Raw genomic sequence first — 19,302 nt, 5'->3', positions numbered from 1 at the left:
GATAAAGAAGATGTGGATTGCAAGGATTCACCTGAGAGTTTGTATTAGACATTTTTTGAGTCAGAGTTTTGCTACTGTAGCTGTCAGTCTCACTAGTTCGAAGGTAATACACGTGTCTGGCTCTTTCTCCATCTTGGAGTCACAAAGAAGTGGTGCAGGAGGGAGAAATACATCCATTTTCCATCTGCCTTCATAAAACAACAATGATGATTCAGACAGAAAAAAATTATAACAGTGCAAAGATTTACTCCAAATATTATTTATTGACAAAAACTTTGGTTATAAGACAATAAATTATTGACTAAAGTACACACATTACAACATGTTAAGACGCTACACAATACACATAAATATTAACTTAGTCCAAAACATCCTTAATTTCCCTTGAGAGTCTATTACACTGCAAGCCCAAGAAAAATTTAGGTTTCAGGGAAAGATGAGCTTTGCAGTCAATAAGGAGTTAATTCCAATACAAAATAAATATAAAGACAATATACATGTTACTGTATATGCTGGGCTCAACCCAGGAATCTGGAGAAGTGCTAGAAAAAAGAAAGATTTACTCTTCCCTTTATAGTGAAGCATAAGAAACAGCACGCAGGTTTGTTTTCCTTTGTCTGTACACAGGAGGATGATAAAGGTGGGAAAACTAAAAACAGGCAGAATCTGAACCAGCAGATTTGTATTGTGATTCGGTCTTAAACGCCTCAAAATAAGACAAGAGAGGACATTTTGCTTTAAGACTAAACACAAACTCAGATTTAGAAGACTGGTTACAATCCTAAACCTTTTAAAAGGCACTTTAGAGTGGTAAAAACATTCCCGTGTGACATTCTGTGCAAGTGTCCATCTGTATTGAATGGAGAATTCTTTCTGATCGAATCTGCTACTGACCAGAAGTCTATTACTGTAACTTCATAGTATAAAATCTGCGTGGAGGCAGAGAGATGAGAGGTGAATACTGCATTAGGTTTGCTGACATGACCACCATTTAACCTACTTTGCAGAACCGAGACCAGAACATTTGAAAGGACACAAATATAGTCAAGATGACCAAGAATGAGTAGAAGCATTTCTGTCCCTTAAAATCAGCAGTAAAGAGGAAACAGAGTAAGAACATGGAGCTAAACTGAGCGTGACTGAGGTCCCTCATGTGGTCTGATGGAGGGGTCTTGCTCATTTGAAACTTCCATCAGGCTCTGAATCATGATCCAACGACTGTGAGTGTCTCTTCTCACTCATAAACACATCTGTCTGTTAGTTTATGGGAGTCTTCTCTCAGCAACAACGTCCTCGCTGTGAGTCTTTCTATTACACTGGGTTGGCCTTAATTTTGTCCATAATCCAGTTGATGTAATGTGTGACACGAGTGTAGACCCCAGGCTTATCTTTCTGCCCGCACCCATCACCCCAGCTGATCACACCCATCAGGGTCATCTTGTCATTGTTTCGACAGACGAGAGGACCACCAGAGTCTCCCTGAGTGAGGGGGGAAGAACAAGCAGAGAAATGTTATCAGTGCAGCCAGAATTTGAAATTGGGAAATAATTGTAAATGGCGTTCTGACACTCAAAAGTATTCTTTTAATTTCAGCCAAGAGGACAAACATTTGTTGATGACTGTTAGAGGAGAGGCCGCTGTTACTAATCTTGTCAAGTTATGGGCAAAAAAGATCCTGAATCTAATTTATTTGAAGACACAGAGGAGAGACTGCAAGCTTTGGAAATGGAGCATGCAAGCGGGGGCGTGTTAACCTGCCCATTCACGGCCATTGGTTGTGCGAAGCTAACTAGCAGTCATCTGGGCTCTGAGCCTCCAATTGCACACACAGATGAGAGAAGATTGTTTGAATTCGTGTATGGCTCTGGGGAAAATGGTGTCTGCCATCAAAAAGGATTTTCCATGAAAATGTGAGGTAATCTCACCTTGCAAGCATCATCCAGGCCTCTGGTATCACCTGCACACAACATGTTGGAGGTAATTGTGCGTTCAGACAGCACATCGGGGATGCAGCGATCTTTGGGCCACAGACGAACGTAACCTCTCTTAACACGCTCAGAATACTGTGCAGCAACTGTGGAGAGAAAGTGGTTAAACTGATATTTCTTCCATCCAAATGATAAACCAAATAAATGTTTATGGAAGAGCTATGCTGCCCTCTGCTGTTCAGTCATGTAGATGCAGCCAAAATGACTAAAATCATACAGTATTACGCGTGCCACATTATCCACCCCACATAATGAGACAATGGGATAATTTTGCTTACATTCACTGTCTTTTCCATAGCCTGAGATCTCACACTCTGTCCAGTCTGGCAGTTCCAGCCCACTTTCAGGCAGACAAGCAGGAAGAACCTCGGGAGAGTTCACGGCACAGATGCCAATGTCTGACTGCAGCTTCAGCAGAGCTGTAAAATGCAAAGCAACCAAAGGGAAAGTCAGGGTGAGATGACGTGGGAGGATGTCTGGGATGATTTAACAAGTCTCTGCAGCTCATTTTGATTTCCATATCACCACTGCTGAGTTAAAATCTGGTAACTGAGGTATCCAATTCTTATATTTCATGGTTTTTTTTGGTAGAGGTACACTCTACTCCTCACCTATGTCATTGTCAAAGGTATCCCCGTCAAACTTCTCGTGGAGCCAAATCTTCTCAACTTTAAAAATCTGCTCGCTGCTGGAATTCTGTTTCCGAAACGTCCTGCCGAGAATGACCTCCAATTTCTCCGCTTTAGTACTAAAAAAACAAAAGGACATATTTGTATGCAGCATGGAAAACATGTTTGAATAACACATTTGAAAGATACTTTAAGTCATTCCTACTAGTCCTCGAAGCAGTGTGCAGCAGACAGAACCCAACAGGAATCAATTAGGACGCCTCCACAGAGGTGGAAGTATTGTCTGTGGCGGGCGTGGTAAACATTGATGGCTGCCTGCCAGGGCTGCTCTGTGATGTCACTCTCTCTGCCCCCAAATATGCGGAAAGCAGGGCGATTCAGTGAGTTGTCTAAACGTTGGCCGCATGTTCCTGCAGAAAAAAACAGATGAAAGTGAGATGATCGTACCAAACTCCACAGAGTGAACTGACTCTCGTTTGTGAAGATGACCCTACCTCCGTTGTTGTTAGTTGTGGGGGCTCGAGGGCCAAGAGTGGTGATGATAGATGAATGTCGCGCTGAAAAATCGAAAAGCAAGCGGAAAGGTCAGCCTGATGAATTTAAGCTCTCACTGGGTCATTGAAGTAGTGGATGACTAGAAATCCACCCCTTGTGATAATCTTTTCAATGTTTCTGTTGCAGATTTATGTATGAATAAAAAGGATCAAATTGAAACCCCATGTTACCCTCCTTTTAGCAATAGGGCACAATGACTGGTCACATCAGTATAAATATTAAAACAGCCAAGACTGAGCTGCAACATTACATCAGTCTTTCTTTAATTTTGAATATTTACAACTGTTTCTGAAATAGTAGGAGAACAAAGGAACTGAAGAAGCAGTGAAACTTCAAGTAATGAAAAGAGCAAACTCACAGCATCTAGGAATATCACACAGCTCCCAGGTCAGCTGCATATTCTTGTAAACGTGACACCAGGGGCCCTTGTCACCATCTGGATTCCTGTTAGATAAAGATGCAGTTAAATCTTTCTGCATTCAAGATAAACTTCTCAGGTGGTCTTAGAAGGCTGTGTGTACTACATCCATACCTGCAGAAGCTGTGGCTGCCCAGCCCAAGTTCCAGCGCATCAGATCGCCATGCGTTGTTAACCTTGCGTTTAAGAGCGGGGGAGTCCCACGGGAGACAGTGAACGCCACTCTTAGTGACGGCTGTTGTACCTCTGTAAGACTGCCCAGAGCCCTGCACACACTCTTGATACTTATCTGCTCCAAAACACACAAAGAAAATTAAATGATATATCTGTAGAATCATTGATGTTTCAGCTAACTATGGAACACACACACACACACACACACACACACACACACACACATATATATATATACATACACACATTATACATATATATATATATATTTTTTTTTACCTTCAGGACACTTGGGTAGGGAACAGAACTCCCAGACGATTTGAGTGCCTCTATAGACGTAACACCAGGGAGTGCTGTCATCGTCGGGGTTCCTAAGAGTGATGCAGATTATTCAAGTCAGCATTGAAGCTCATAACTAATGATGTAAAATGTATTCTGAGATAATGAGTAATACGCATCAGCACTATTAACCCCGTGTGTACCCTGTAAAAAAACACTTCCATATACAGATTGTTTCTTCATTCTCCATTGTAAATGTTTCTTCGCTTATTTCTGATATGTTTTGCCTGATGCTCAGTGGGCTAGTGGTCCACAGGCAAGCGCAGATGCAGATGCAGATGCCTGTCACCCTATCATCTGTCTTGTTTGTGGGTTGCAGGTCCAAATCTACAGAATGAATACTGAGCATTTTACCAGGTGATGTGTACTGAAAGACTTTACATTTCAGAAATTCTCTTGATCCATGAACACTCTTTAATTACAAGCCCACAGTTTATCAGTCCTGCAGTGTTCATTAAAACTAGTCCCTTGAATTACATGGTTTCCTCACTGAACACATCAGACCGGTCACACACCTGCAGAAGTTGTGGTTGCCCAGTCCAAGACTGCTGGCGTCATTCTTTCTGGCTGTGAACCTCTTTCCCCTCAGAGACGTAGCGTTCCAGTTTATGCACTCAGCCCCTGAATGACTGATACTCCATGTACCACGGTAGCCACTTCCCTGACCCACAATGCACTTCTCCTTGGTGTCTGTTGTAAAAAAGTAACATGTAATAAGGATAAAGTAGTGGCGGTAATTAGATCATCAATGATATCACTCTAATAACTGATCTAACTCATATATTCTGACTCAATAAAGTCCGTTTATTGGTTCTGGACAACTTTTATTGGCATTATTGGGCAGATTATGAAAACAGTGTCATTGGTTATATGAGGCGTTAAACTCAGAACTTGTGTCTTAATGAGATTTATATTGTATTTTTCTCATTAGTGGTTGAAATGATGTCCAAACATGAGCTATGATGATTGTAAATACGATCAGATTTATTGAGTCTGGCCTCTGTAACTTCATTATTCTGCAAATGAATTCACTGGCTGTGACGACTGTTGTTCACATAATTATACAAATGAGAGGGCGGGGTGCCCCCAAAGCCTCAAAAGGTTGCCCACACAGACAAAAACATTCATATCCCAGAATGTCTTTCCATAGTTTATGATCTTTTTTTCTTCTTTCCTCCAAACCACAGGCTCCCGACACCTACTGAATGACTCATGCAGGCAGTCTGTGACCTTATCAAAAGTCCCCGCAAGTTTATTTCACATATAACTCAATGTTGTTACCCAATTATAAAACTCACCATGCTTTTTGTCGCTTTAAAGAGAAGAAAGGGTCATTTGCAAAAACAAATCGAAGCCTACAGGAAGAAAACAGCATGTACGCTCTCAAAGGATTAAATCAAACACTATGTATACTCTCACTTTTGCTCTGCTTTTATTATGTCAACATTTTGCTCTTAGAGGGACCTTCATCAGGACACAAAGAGATGCATGTCAGCCAGAACATTGAAATATATCTCCTTATTTTGTGATGAGAGTCCCTCTATGACCCCAACACTAAATTTATAGAGCATAAAAGAATGAGTGTGGGAGAATGCTTTTTCTAAAAACTGATAAAAGCCACTCTTGGAATGAATAAAAGCAAATTCAGTCGACATCAAAATGATTCTATTCTGTTGTACTTACTGATTGTTTATCTGGGACTGAGCTGTTTCAGAAGATGTTCCAAAGGATAAAATAATAAAAGCCAGCCCAAAACTTCAAAAGGAAAGAATATCATATTTAAGAATATGTTGATTACTTACTGATCTCACAGTGAGATCCACTGAAGCCTGGGGGACACTGGCAAATGTAGTCCGAAGTGTACACAGCCTCCCTGCACGTCCCTCCATTATAACAGCGAGACGTATAGCAGTCTAGAGGGGGAAGATAGCAAGCTGGTTGGTCACTTTGTGAATAATTACATAATTTCCACAAGAAGTTTTTTTGGCCCAAAAATCTAAGATTCCATCGATGCGACCCTGTTTTCATCATCCCGACTCATAAATTCTACTATCACATATTATGTCACCGGTTTCTTTCTTGAGAAAACGTAATTTTATCCCATCGTAATTCAGGTTTTTCATTTATTATTTCAACATTTCATAAAAGCTAACACTGAAAATAACAGCACCCTACGCTGTCCCAGTGGTCTCAACTCTCAGACCGTGCAGTTTGGCAGGCTGAAATGTGGTTATAATTTGTCAGACAGGGGTAAAAGTGTACACCAGAGCCTGGTCTGGCAAAAGTACTTCAAACAATCTCAGACTAAACTACGCCCAAAAGGAAACTCGACAACTTTTCATCTGGATGCGCTGAAATAACAGGGACACATGAGCGATGCAGGCCAACCAAAAATAATCATCTGAGGTCATGACGACGAGTAATGAAAGAGACGAATAGGACAGAATTCCAATTAGAAAGACAGAACAAAGGCGAAGAGGGAGTGGGTTATGTATCCATGTCACACTCACTCATGACGGGCACAACATGACAAAGCGCTCGGCCTCCAAATGCACAACGGCAAAACTCCACACGTTGTTCCCTCCATTGCAGCCAAGTCTCCCCATAACCATGCACTTCTGACGTCTCACTATTCACACAACGCACTGAGAAAACACACAAACACAAACAGTGAGTATCAGACCAATAACGCTGTAAGAAAACACATAAAACGCACACAAGCAGATGTAAGCGTGAAGAACAGAAATGAACACACACGACAGAATCAATGACAGGGTGATAGTGATGATGATGAAGGTGTTAAACAGAAGTGTGGCGGGGCTCACGGGTGGTGTCAAAGGAAGGTGAAGACTTCTTGACATGAATTATCAAAAGTGTCCCTCTTGGCGGTTGCCGCTCTGTCTCACCTCTGTAAAAACGAGTCCCTCTTTTAGAGCGGAGCAGCTCCACCTGTAAGAGAAGCGAGATGTTGAGCGTGCAGCAGAGCATGGGAGACTGGTTTCCAACCCTGTGTTTTTAGGTCATTTCTGCAATACATACTATATAAATAAGCTCGCATCCCAGTGAACACTGAGCTTTTTTTTTACTTTCTGGTTCCGAGTTCCCTCTCCCAAGAGTTTAGAAATTTGCTGCTGGACATTGGAGACTTCATGAGTTGTGTTACCAGAGAATCAAGGGAATTCGTCCCTGTTTCCAATTGGTACTACATAGATCACATTTATCTGATTTGCAAATGAAAAGAGTACTGGTCCACAGGGGTGTTACCAAAGCTTCGCTGTTTAACATTAAATATGTGTAAAAAAGAATGTCTTGTGAAATGTATGTAGAGACAGTTAGGTTTTTAGAGGCTTCCAAACCCATGAGTTAAAGACTTGAAGTTTTGTCTGTACATAAAATTTTGTTGACTGATTTAGAACAAATGAAGTGCACTCTTTTGTGCACACTGGAATTTTGATCATGGTTGTCTCCTCGTGTAGAGATCCTGCATGGTATTCCACTGTACTGTTGACTCTGTGTCCTGTCTGGTATGTTGTCTTTTACATAATCAGGAGGGTTTTAGTGGAATGCGTTTTTAACTCCTGATTGTGTCAAATTTCCCTTTTGTAGGATGATAAAATTGATTGATTAAATTATTAGACATTTATGGAAAACCTAAAAGAAATACAAAACATTCGATATCAGCCTTTTTAGATATGGTTGCATTGAGCAAAAACACTTGATTTCCAAAAAAAAAAAAAGAAAAGAAAAGAAAAAAGGATGTAGTACTTACACTGTCCACTAAGCAGCAGCAGAGAGCATACAGAAACATTAACAGTGGTCTGGCCATGGTGGTGTTCCCCTCTGTTTTCTGACAAAAACAAGAGAAAGTTCATGTTAGCAACTACTCAGACTACTTTAAGCTGGGATGCAGTTTGCATATAAACCCACAATAACAGTTATTTTTGCATATTTTAACATGTATGGCACTGATCAGTACAGTCCTTCTTTCGTTGAAAATATCAAAGTTGTAGGCATAATTATAGGTAAATACACATAAATAGGCAAAAGTTACAATTGTGCAGAACGTTAAGGTAACATTTCCACGATGCGTGCATGCTCTGAAACAATAACATAAATTATCATCAACAAGTGAAAAACAGATTTAATACAAATCTTCAGAGAAATAAGTGTTGAGTGCAATTTTATTGTTGTCCTGAATCTGTCATCACACAGAATCAACAATGACAGGAAAACATCATCACGTTCTATGCACTATTCTGTTTCTCTACACTGCTTCCTTCCTCTATCCCTATACGCCTGCTACCGAGGGACACCGCTGGGGAGGAAAGGGCGGGACAGGTGCGGTACTTGTGGGAAACGGGGGGTCGTTTCTAGTTCATTGAAGTTATTCTGACTTCTTGACTCAGACAGGAAGTCATAACTGTCTGTGAAGGACAGTTGAGCACAGTTTGGGCTGAAAATTCAATCTTCCTCAATTACCTGATTTACCTCTTATCATCTTACTCATACGCACTGGAAATAAACAGGAAACATTTGTAAATTTTACACAAGACACACTAAGCAGAGACGCACAAACACACAGGCTGGAGCAATGAAAGGGAGAGAGTTTTTGCTGCTGCATTCCTTCTCTAAAATAGCAGAAGAGCAGCTGCTGGAGAATCAAGTGAGTCAGGACTTCTAAGGAAATGGGAATGTAATAGAAGGGAAAACCTGGAGCAAGAAGAAAAGTAACTAAATTCATATTTCCCTTTTTATCACTACAAGAAAGTATCAGACATTTTCCTTGTCTTTGTTGGGTTATATTGCAGAGAAGTACAGAGGAGAACGGGTTGGTCTAACAATGTGAGTGAATATGAGTCACAGAAGGAGGAGGAGGGGAGGAGGAGGAGGGGTGAGTGGCAGAGGACCAGGAGAAAAATTAGACATATTAAAGGAAAATGAAAAGAAGAAAATAGAATGTCGCACAGAATGAGGGAGGAGGAATTAAATGACCTTAGTATAAAGATTCTCTAAATAAACTTATTTCCTACACTGCACATGCAAAAAAACACACACACACACACACACACACACACCCGCACACACACACACACACACACACACACACACACACCATCAACCGTCTTCATACACTGCCTGCACTTCTATTTTCTATTCTAGGGATAGTTTTTATACTCTCCTGTCTGTTGACTGGTTCTTCAGTGACTCACCTTCTGTGGTTGACTGAGCTAATTGAAAACAGAGCTGTGTTTAGATATGCTGTCCACACACACACACACACACACACACACACGCACGCATACACACACGCACGCGCGCGCACACACACACACGCACGCACGCGCACAAACAAAGTCAAAAATGAAGTGCTAATCAATAGCCCTGTTGTTCAATCTGCTCTTTGTCCATCATGACAAAGACTCTCCCTCGGATTTGACTTTTAAAAACAGACGCCTGCATTCACACACTCACCGTTTAGTAGAACATGTCACTTGAAAGCTATTCTTCTGTGAAACTATTAAAAACCTCTTTGCCCTGCGCTTTTATCCCCTCACTGAACCTCACTGTGAGGGTGCCAATAACAGACCAGTTTCCTTTTTGTTTCCTTTGTGCAGCTGTTGAGCTGTATGTAGTCGCTCCAGCACTGTCAGCTAAAAACATGTGTTTCCTGCTAAAATATTGTCACGACACCCCCCAACACGCACACGAAGGCACGCACACACACACGCGTGGGTGCTCTGAACACGTGAGTACATATCAAACCCAACACGCAGAAGAAACATGCACAAACGTGCACATCAGACACAAACATATGTTCATCCCACCCATTTTACAGTCTGCGGTATCTAGCAGGCTGAGGCCCTGTTTGGGTTCATTAACACTTCTTCTCTGATAATCCCACCAGGCAACTGGCCTTTGCTTTAATTTTTTTTGCGCTCTATCTTCTACATTTAATTCACATGAACACATAAACATATAAAATCACAGCAGAAGCCAACTGTCGCTGTTCTTTTAGTTCCACGTGTACAAAGCTCATTTCCTCGAGGGGCTGTTCCACCCAGGCAATCAAACGATTAAACATGTACAACCCTGAATGTTGCCTAAGGAGAATGTGGTTAGTAGGTCAAATATGAATGGAAGAAATGAAAACAACTTTGGAGTAGCAGCAGCCAGACAGTGAGTCAGCAGCAGCAAGATGCAGCAGCACTCATGCAGTGCATGATAAGACCGACGCAGCTGCACACATAGAATTTATATCAAATACTTAGTGGTCAACTGACAACTATTTCCTATACTGGTACTAAATATAGTACTAACAAGCAATTTCCTTAAAGGAACATTCCAGCCTTTGGGAAATTTGCATCTTCCCAAAGGAAGATGCCCTTCTCTCGTCTGTGCCTGCATAAGGGAGCAGTGAGCTAATTAGCTTAGCAGACTAAATGGTAGCGAATGGGAAGAGTTAGCTCTACCTCTGTTAAAAGTCATCAAATAGATAAGGCTCAGGATCTTAATTTATGCAGAAGTAATCATCCACTCGAACTTGACATGATAAGTAGTAGAAGTAGTAGTAGTAGTAGTAGGAGCAGTCATGCCTGGGAAGGTAGTTCCACCTATGTATCTTCTTGTAAATTACGCTGTCTGGCATCAGTCCCATCCACTGCTGTGCTAAGCTAACTAGCAGTCAGCGAAAACCCACGTAGACACAGAGGAGAGAAAGGTATTCATCTTTTTTTCTAGCTGTGGGGAGGATGGCAAATGAGCATATTTTCTAAAAAGCTTGGTATGTTCCTTTAAACGCTGACCACAACTTCTTGCGGTGAGTTCAATGGACCATTACCATGAGTGTGTAATGATGATGGTGCGCTGAGGTTGTGAAGATCAGAGGTGACACATTCTTTTCTGCCGTGGCAAAAATCTCCAAGCCAGAAACGGTGGCGTGGAGGGAACATACTTGCATCTACATGACATTTAATTTATGGCGCGCAGTAAAGTAACTGAGGTTAGTTTTCCTGTCACATTGGACACTTGATTGAACACTGGCAACCAGGAGAGGAAGAGCCTGAGGAAACATCTTAACAGTGAGTCCAACTTTTGTCCATTTTCTTTGGCTATGAAATCTGTTTTTGTAGAAATCTTTCTTAAAAAGAACAACAATGGTAGCACTGGATTCTCCAGCAATGCCCATTCTTTCGTCACAGCACGCTGGCAGCTTCAGTTTCCGGCAACATTTGTAAAACACCATACCGTGTTTTTGAATCCGTTTGACCTGCGGCCAGCACAAAAGCTTCTCTTTAGGCATTGATCATAAAGATTTACATACATTTTTGATGATCCAACATGCAAAATATGTTATAGCTTGTTAGTAATCTACCAAGCAGGCGTTATTCATTCTTCACTCAGTCAAGCTTCATTAATCTAGCCGTGAGCTAACCCTGTAAAGCCCCCCAGAACACAGAGCTGCATTGTTGCCTTCCACCCTCCCACTGAGCACAATACCAGGCCTTGAAATCCTAATGGGGGAGGGGGGGGGGGGCACAGGTAGAGAGAGCACCTGATGACACTGAAATGAGAATAACCTGAGGAGATGATGACACATGGCAAGGAGATGAAGGAATAAATGGAAAGAGAGAGAGGGGAGAGAGAAGGGAGAGAAGGGAGATGGGTACAAAAAAGGACAGGAAGAAAAGATCCCATCGGTCAGCAAAAGGAGAATGAGTAGTCCTGAGTCATCCCATCTTCCAGGGCTGCAAAGACGCAGATGGAGGACGACACAGATGGTGGTACATGTACTGATGGGGTTTCTGAGCAGGACCGAACCCATTATAAAGATATGATCCCCGAAATTTGTCAGGTATACAAAGAAGGCATGAAGGTTTTTTTTCATCCAGATTGAAGTGAAACTCGGCCTGACGTGACTTCAGTTTCGAGGGATTTGTTTGTTCATCTTCTGACCACTGCTCCCATTAAATCTAACCCGCTATTTAATTTACAGCTTTCAAACCCTAAACTGCTAATCTCATGAGTCACAAACATAAACGAGAGACTCCCAAGTGACCGAGCTGCCTGGAATGCAGAAAATAGATACATGTTCTACCATTCAACATGCAAAGACTGAACAGTATCACAGAGTACAAGTGTGATGGATACTGGGGAGGAGAATTCCTAAAATTCATCAGCGTGAGAAGAACCTGTAGTTACACTTGGCAGATTCTGGCTCGGAGTGGTACAAGTACACACTCTGAGTGATGTCCCTCCATAACTCAATCCAGCAGCAGAGCCGCACAAGATTGGCAACATTTTTCTTTCGCGTGTATGTTCACAAGTTTGCTTGCGGTATTGATTTGTTTTATTTTTGGGAGATTACTTTTCTGCCAGGTCTGTCTGGTGTCTGCGATTGTTTATTGCTATTTGTATTTGACAGTTTTCTTTGAGTGACACCATTAATCTTAGAGAAACATGTAACCGTCAAACAAAGTTCTTTGTTAACTGTAAAATTCCTCAATAAACACGTCTGAAAACAAGATTTGCAACGTTTCAAGACGCAGTCAGGAGAAGTTTTGGCTTGTGATGAGACTTCAAATGGCGAAATTCAGCAACACTGGGGTTTTCCTACAGTTAAGACAGCTTATATACACAGTTTAAATTAAAGCAGCGATGTCAGGGCAACATGAGTGTAACATTTTAAACAGCAAGTCTGCTAACATGTTAGATCAAAACTTAATTAGACTGAAATTTGAGTCAACATGAAATACAATAGCTTGTGATTTTCTACTAAATTACTTACCAAGTAGTGTTCATTCGAATTAAATAAGAGAATATCACTCTCTAGTCATAATGATTGCACCTGCAAACGTTGTCATTCTATCATACACAGGTATTAATTTAAGTACTTTGTTTAAACTTTTAAAAATGTATATATTTTTGACACGAAAACTAATAATCATGCACAATGTGTACGACCGTATGATGCATCTGCATGTCCCGGAGACAAAGCGAGAGCATCAGAGTTTAACAGGGTGGGGGATACATGCTCTTACCAGTTTAAACTCGGTCTTTTCTCAATGTCTGCGCCGCGATGATGAAATGTCCTCTGGCTTCCTCGCTCGGACTGAGTTTCTCCACCTTCCTCTCTCAGTTTTTATCGCAGCGATCCCGGTCTATCTGTGCGTGAAGGGGGAGGTCTGCTGTGACCTCAGCGGGGAAACATGGGATGGTCGGCCGGATGATGATGTTGATGATGCAGAGTCCTGGGCGGTGCCCACCGACCCGAGTACTCCAGGGAGTTAACATGGCACACAACACAATTTGGGGTCATCTATCGCTATAATTTCCCGTAGTAGTGTTTCTCTCTAACAAAAGTACGAAGCACCAATAAAATCATCAGACAGCATGACATCATTTCGCAAAGAAGTCAGCGATAAAAAAAAGTATCGCTGTAATCAGATAGTTACATGATAAATTAGTTACTTTTAATTGTTTAATTTAATAGATTTTATTACTTTTAATACGTATTCTTGTTTATTTTATTGGATGTTGGTGCCTATGAGCTACTCTAGATTAAATTTGTGATTTCTTCTGAATATTGTGACAAAAAAAAACAACAACAACCGAAAAGCAACAACTTGAGAAGTGTGCGATATTACCAATCTCGAAATCATTTTTTCCCACACATTAAAGGGGTCATTTTTGAACCACCTCGCACCGTACCATCTCCGCTATTGTTCCTCAAGTGCCGCAGGGGTACCAGAAAACTGCACCCAAAAGAACCTGGAGTTACAGTATGACCTCTCCCTGACATTCTTCACCAGCTGATGGGGGATCAGTTTAGTCTCCATTTGCCAACCTGAACTGAGAGATAGAATGTGTATCAGTCAGTCAGTTTCTGACTTACAAAAGGGAAGTTGGTATTTCCTTGTTTCTTACCTGGGGAACCCCCCCCCCCCCTCCCCCTTTTCAGGAGTTATGATTGTTCAGATTACACATCCTCTCCTGAGAATAAAGTCAAAATACAATGTCGGGAAAAAAAGTTGACATATAATGTCTTGAACGAATGTCTTGAATGTCTTGAATTCTCTACCAAGCTTGTGCAGTTAATCCTTTGGAACAGTTGCAGTTTTCGGCACAGTCTCTTCAAAATCGAAATACTGATAACGACAGCTTGTTTGTGAGCTAAAAGAGAAAGTATTTCTTCGTGACTAAAGCCGAGTCTGAAGTATAGTTTCACCAACTGCCTGCACGGCATTTTGAAGAAGCAGTCACATGCAGTGGTTGTTATAGCCTCAAAAGGTCGACCTTGTTCTCTACATTGTATTTCAACTGTCTTCTCGACACATCGACATCTTTCTCACAGTGCATGATGAAAAAAAATCGACCTCCTCTCGTTTTTTCCCTCTCATGGGTAGCCCTAATACTCTTCAGTACTTTTCATTGATAACAGGAGAATTTTTTTTTGTTTTAGGTCTTATTTAGGTTTTATTTGTCTCTTTGAAAGGTGGAACGGTGTTGCAGTGTTAACACTGTCGCCTCACAGCAAGAAGGTCCCGGGTTCCAGCCCCGGCTCCATCACAGGATCTTTCTGTGTGGAGTCTCCATGTTCTCCCTGTGCCTGTGTGGGTTCTCTCTGGTACTCCAGCTTCCTCCCACAGTCCAAAGACATCAAGAGGGGACGAGGCTGATTGATACTCTAAATTGACCGTAGGTGTGACTGTGAGTGTGAATGGTTGTCTGTCTCTATGTGTTGGTCCTGTGATGGACTGGTGACCTGTCCAGGGTGAACCCCGCCTCTCTCCTGTAGCTGCTGGGATAGGCCATCACCCATAACAGGATAGAAAATGTATGGATGGATTGACTCTTTGAAATACTGGTACCTCACTGGTGAAGAAGGAAGAGCGACCAAATGAATCAGAAAAACAAATGCATGTTATAACCAAGGCAATATCTTCCTAGTCCACATAATGGTGACGAGTTTGATAATATCCCATCAAACTCATCGGCTATAAATAGCCTTTTGAAGCCTGAATTGTGTCGATGGTGGATATCCGGGCTCAGACTTCCTCTTCTAACTTGAGATGCAACCGGATTTGTCACACATTACATATGAATACAGATATAGATTTGAAAAAAGAAAAAACTAAATTACTTTCTGACAATAGCAGATGGTTTGCAAGATTCTTCCTCTTTTTTTCTGCATGCAAAAGTCAGTCTAAACATGATTGGTGAAGGCTTATGGACCGCAAGTCGAAACCAGAACACATCTGTCTTAACATCCTGTTTCTTGCCAGCAAATACTGCCGTCATATGCAGATATCTGCTTTTAGAGATGAATGAACTTAAAAATGGATTTTTAGACAGCCTACTTGATGTCCTATTCCACACATTTTTGACATGTTGCCCATATTTGGTTTAGATTTTAAACAGAGGGATGCCACAAAAGTGGCATCTGTTTGATTTGTCGCTGCGGGATGGGGTCTATCAGTCTGGTTAAGTTGGCACCAGGAGTCATTTTGCCACAACCACAATCCCCCTTCTGCTGACCCATCCCTTCCTCAGGACATCAGTCACGTTTGCTCCAGAATAGCAGTGCCTTTTATTAGACCAACAGTGACGCTTTTATAATTAATCTGCATTTACTTTTAGTTTATAAACTCCTCAATGAACGGCTGGGAAGACCACTGCGATGGCGTCGGTGGTTAGTTTTTGTGTCTGTTCTGTTCTTTATTTCCATCTGTGTTGGATTAGCAGCCAATCCATCTCCTTGATGAGCAAAAGCACGCGTAAGCACACGTATAGCTTAAACGTAATCTGATGATTTAATCTGAAAGTTATGCGAAACACCATGTTTCTGCATGACACGGAGACTTGTAGATAAAATAGGAAATCTGTTCTCTTCTCCTCTGCGTTGAGTGATAACTGACTGAAGTATCATGTTGTGCAATGAACGGTGTTAGTAAATCTTAGGGAGGAATTGCACGGCAGAGACAAGCCACAGTTTAAGTGTTGTTGTTTTTTTTTGTACAAAAGCGTGGGTGAATGTTTTTACAACTCCTTGAACCCGGAGTCTTGAGTTTCCCCCAAAATCCACTAAGTACCAACGTGTCCACGTCACATCTGATGACAATTCACAAACATACCTCATAGTTTTTACCTCATTAACTCAGACAGCTGTGGAAAGAACAGTTGCTCAAATAGCAAAATGGAGTTTATTTCCACGTTGTTCTTTCCTTGATGCTGATTTATGTAACAGATTAAGTTGCAAGTTACATCTCTGGTGAGATTTTACAGGATTCGTAACGGGGTTTTCAATCACAACGCAGTTTTGGAGACGAAACAAAGCAGCGAGGTTGTGCGGTGACACGTCAGCTTGTTAACAGCTCCGCCAAATCATGATGTTTCCCCTTGAACCTCTCACATGGTTCCACTTGAATTAATGACATAATATCACACGAAAAAAAAAGAATAAAAATGAAAAAGACATTTTTGAAACACAACTTTGTTTTTTCTCTCATCTCACAAACCCTCCAAATGATCAAAGTGGCTCCACCTGCAGCAGCATCACAGGATGATGCTGATGACACACTGATGCATCGGCATCAACAATCTAATGATGTTATGTCTTATAATAAATCAATCATAGGCACCAATGCATTACTTTCTAACGACTTTACAATAAATGTCATTTTCATGCATCTGACTACCAGCCATTTTCTACCATCCATCCATCCTACCATTAAGAGTCGCGGGAAGGTCGGTGGGGGGGGGCTGGAGCCTATCCCAGCAGCTACAGGCGTGAGGCGGGGTTCACCCTGGACAGGTCGCCAGTCCATCACAGGACCAACACATAGAGACAGACAACCATTCACACTCACAGTCACACCTACAGTCAATTTAGAGTATCAATCAGCCTCGTCCCTCTTGATGTCTTTGGACTGTGGGAGGAAGCTGGAGTACCAGAGAGAACCCACACAGGAACAGGGAGAACATGCAGACACACACAGAAAGATCCTGTCCTTGAGCCGGGGCTGGAACCTGGAACCTTCTCGCTGTGAGGCGACAGTGCTGACCACTGCACCACCATGCCACTCCCATTAGATTAATCATTAAAAAAAGTTGAAGTGAAGAGAAATTGAGGAGGAAATACCCCACCCCCCAAAAAAATCCTCATTAATGCATGACCCGTCATGACAAACAAACATCCAGTGAAAGACACAGGGTTAACCATTACTTGAACTGGATGTAAATGTGTGAAATCAATTGAAAACAAATCAGACATCACCAGATATCACTAGATATTACCAGGTTTGAGCAAGATTACTGCAAAGAGGAAGTTGTAGAAACAGTGAATCTACGCAACACATCACCAGTTAGAGAGGAGCATTTACTATGCAGTAAACAAAAGCATGGCTAATGTAATTTCCTGCCGCCAGTTATCCGAGTCTTTCTACTTCATTTGTTTACATATGTGAATAGTAGAGTTAAAGCTGAATCTTAAAACTTTATGGATAAAACATGTGATACCGTTGATAATGCTGACAGGGGCCATTTGCTTGGGAGTATTACATTGTTTATCTATTCATGCGCCACTGCATGTAGTATCAAGTATGACCGGCACATTCTTGCAACACAATTTGCGTCTGAGGGGTTCTCACAAGTCCACGTCAGAGAAACGTCAGTTAATTTTTCAAATTGATGAAGATGAAATGTTGTTGCATCAGTTTGTCTCTCTTTTCTTTTCTTTTTTAACCTGAAACGCTCAACCCAAACAGGATGACATGAAGAAAAAAAAAAAACACCTCACTTCTTTTTCTCGGATATTCTGTAGAGCCTCTGCAAACACGTCTGCTGAGGTGAAAAAGAGGTCGAGAAGCAGATTGGTCACGTCTAAATCTCACCGCTGTTTATGGAGCGCTTTAAACTGAAAGCGATCCCATGAAGATTTACCTTTATCGCTGTATTCATGTCCCGAAGCTTAAAGAGGAATGGCCATAAAACGAGATAAGTGATCATCTGACACTCTGCCTCCTCCTGGGAGTCTGCATGAGGGTGTGTGATAACCTTGAGGACAGATAACAAAAAAATGAGGATGAGGATGAAGATAAAGAGGATGAGGATGCTTTAAATTCACGGCAACAGATGGAGGCAGACTGTCTCCCGAAAGGTTGTTTTGATCTGAATGATCCAACGATGTTGACGAATTGTGAAACAGGACTTGTGAAACTATTACGTGTGTTCTGAAAATAGAGACAGCCGAAGACTCCATTAGCATTTATTGTTGTACTTAAAAGCCTTATCTTGAAAATATACAACATTTCATCTATTTTCTTTTAAGAATTTCCAATTCAGCCATGACGCATCCGGCGTATCTTCGCATTCCTTCCCTTATAAACAGATTCGTCACTTTCGTCACTCTTCATAGCATCCTCCACAGAGGTGCTCCAACATCTGTTTCAGCTTTCGCTTCGCAAGTAAATAATTATTTGACTTTTTAAAGATGTGAGGAAATGACTTAAATGCATATACTGTAATATACTGAATCTATTTAATCTGTGAAACCTTAAGAGAGAGAAAACTGTAGACTTGAGCCTACATCAGAAAGCTGGACGTCTCAAGTGTAGTAAAGTAGCAACACCACAGCAAAGTATTTTGTAAAGTAATAGTAATTTGCACATTGTGCCAAATGGTAGTGTTGCGGTATATTATCTTAGATTTTTCAGATTTTTAACTTTTCTCCTCAAACTTAATGATTTCTGTCAAAGAAAAATACTATATAAAATAGGACAGAGTTCTAACCAATGCACAGGCACCTAAAGTACTTCTAGTGAAGTATTTCTACTCAATTACAGTGCACCACTGTCAACTATAAACACATGATGATGTAAATTACGGTATTTGGATGCCTTAGTAATTCGTGTTACTTTCTTTGTTTCCGATTTAGTTGGTTTATTGCTTAACATGTAAAAAAAAAAAAAAAAAGATTACCGCAGTAGACTTGCGCTGATGTGAGGAACTTCTTTCGTAAATCATTAGAAATGTAATAAACCGAGTTATTAAACAAAATAATAAGTTTGGAGTAGACATTTTTGAAACTACGCATAAATCAAACTGACAACAGCGCAGTTCGGATCACCTAATTGTCACTTTTAGCGCAAAAAAACGCGTGAAAATTAGAAGTTTAGAGTTAAACGTGGAAGTTTGAAGTCTG

The 19,302-nt window shown here is 41.2% G+C and overlaps 1 protein-coding gene and 1 long non-coding RNA gene across 6 annotated transcripts; both read right to left on the bottom strand.

Annotated features, from left to right (window-relative positions):
- Positions 1-249: 249 nt before the first annotated feature.
- plat (plasminogen activator, tissue) lies at positions 250-13,288 on the bottom strand. 5 transcript variants are annotated; one of them, XM_086206590.1, is made up of 15 exons: positions 13,142-13,288; positions 7,873-7,950; positions 7,010-7,052; positions 6,614-6,748; positions 5,906-6,016; positions 4,619-4,793; positions 4,044-4,135; positions 3,705-3,879; positions 3,531-3,616; positions 3,112-3,174; positions 2,823-3,027; positions 2,600-2,736; positions 2,267-2,407; positions 1,926-2,074; positions 250-1,479 (listed from the first exon to the last, which is right to left on the bottom strand). In XM_086206590.1, exons 2-15 carry the CDS (start codon positions 7,927-7,929, stop codon positions 1,312-1,314), a joined length of 1,737 nt encoding a protein of 578 aa, XP_086062716.1. In that variant the 5' UTR covers positions 7,930-7,950; positions 13,142-13,288; the 3' UTR covers positions 250-1,311. The 5 variants fall into 5 exon arrangements, with proteins under 5 accessions (XP_086062716.1, XP_086062714.1, XP_086062717.1 ...); XM_086206588.1 differs by having other exon boundaries at positions 6,929-7,052; positions 13,142-13,287; XM_086206591.1 differs by lacking the exon at positions 13,142-13,288 and adding an exon at positions 9,576-9,787.
- Positions 13,289-13,635: 347 nt separating this feature from the next.
- LOC147260147 (uncharacterized) lies at positions 13,636-19,272 on the bottom strand. Its single transcript, XR_015116272.1, has 3 exons — positions 19,080-19,272; positions 18,042-18,155; positions 13,636-13,952 (listed from the first exon to the last, which is right to left on the bottom strand). It is a non-coding gene; the product is annotated as an uncharacterized LOC147260147 (long non-coding RNA).
- Between the last annotated feature and the right edge of the window lie 30 nt (positions 19,273-19,302).

This window comes from Aulostomus chinensis, chromosome 6, assembly GCF_037954235.1.
Source record: "Aulostomus chinensis isolate RoL2024-O1b breed Wild chromosome 6, RoL_Achi_v1.0, whole genome shotgun sequence".
Taxonomy (NCBI): Eukaryota; Metazoa; Chordata; class Actinopteri; order Syngnathiformes; family Aulostomidae; genus Aulostomus; species Aulostomus chinensis.
This window is presented reverse-complemented; position numbering and strand designations above follow the sequence as displayed.

Excerpts from the sequence above, each read along its gene's own strand:
- plat (XM_086206588.1), bottom strand. The coding sequence starts at position 7,929 with ATGGCCAGACCACTGTTAATGTTTCTGTATGCTCTCTGCTGCTGCTTA. Across the intron at positions 4,136-4,618 it reads GGCAACCACAACTTCTGCAG|GAACCCCGACGATGACAGCA; the intron begins GTGTGTGACCGG and ends CATCACTCTTAG. Across the intron at positions 3,880-4,043 it reads CCTACCCAAGTGTCCTGAAG|ATAAGTATCAAGAGTGTGTG; the intron begins GTAAAAAAAAAT and ends GTTTTGGAGCAG.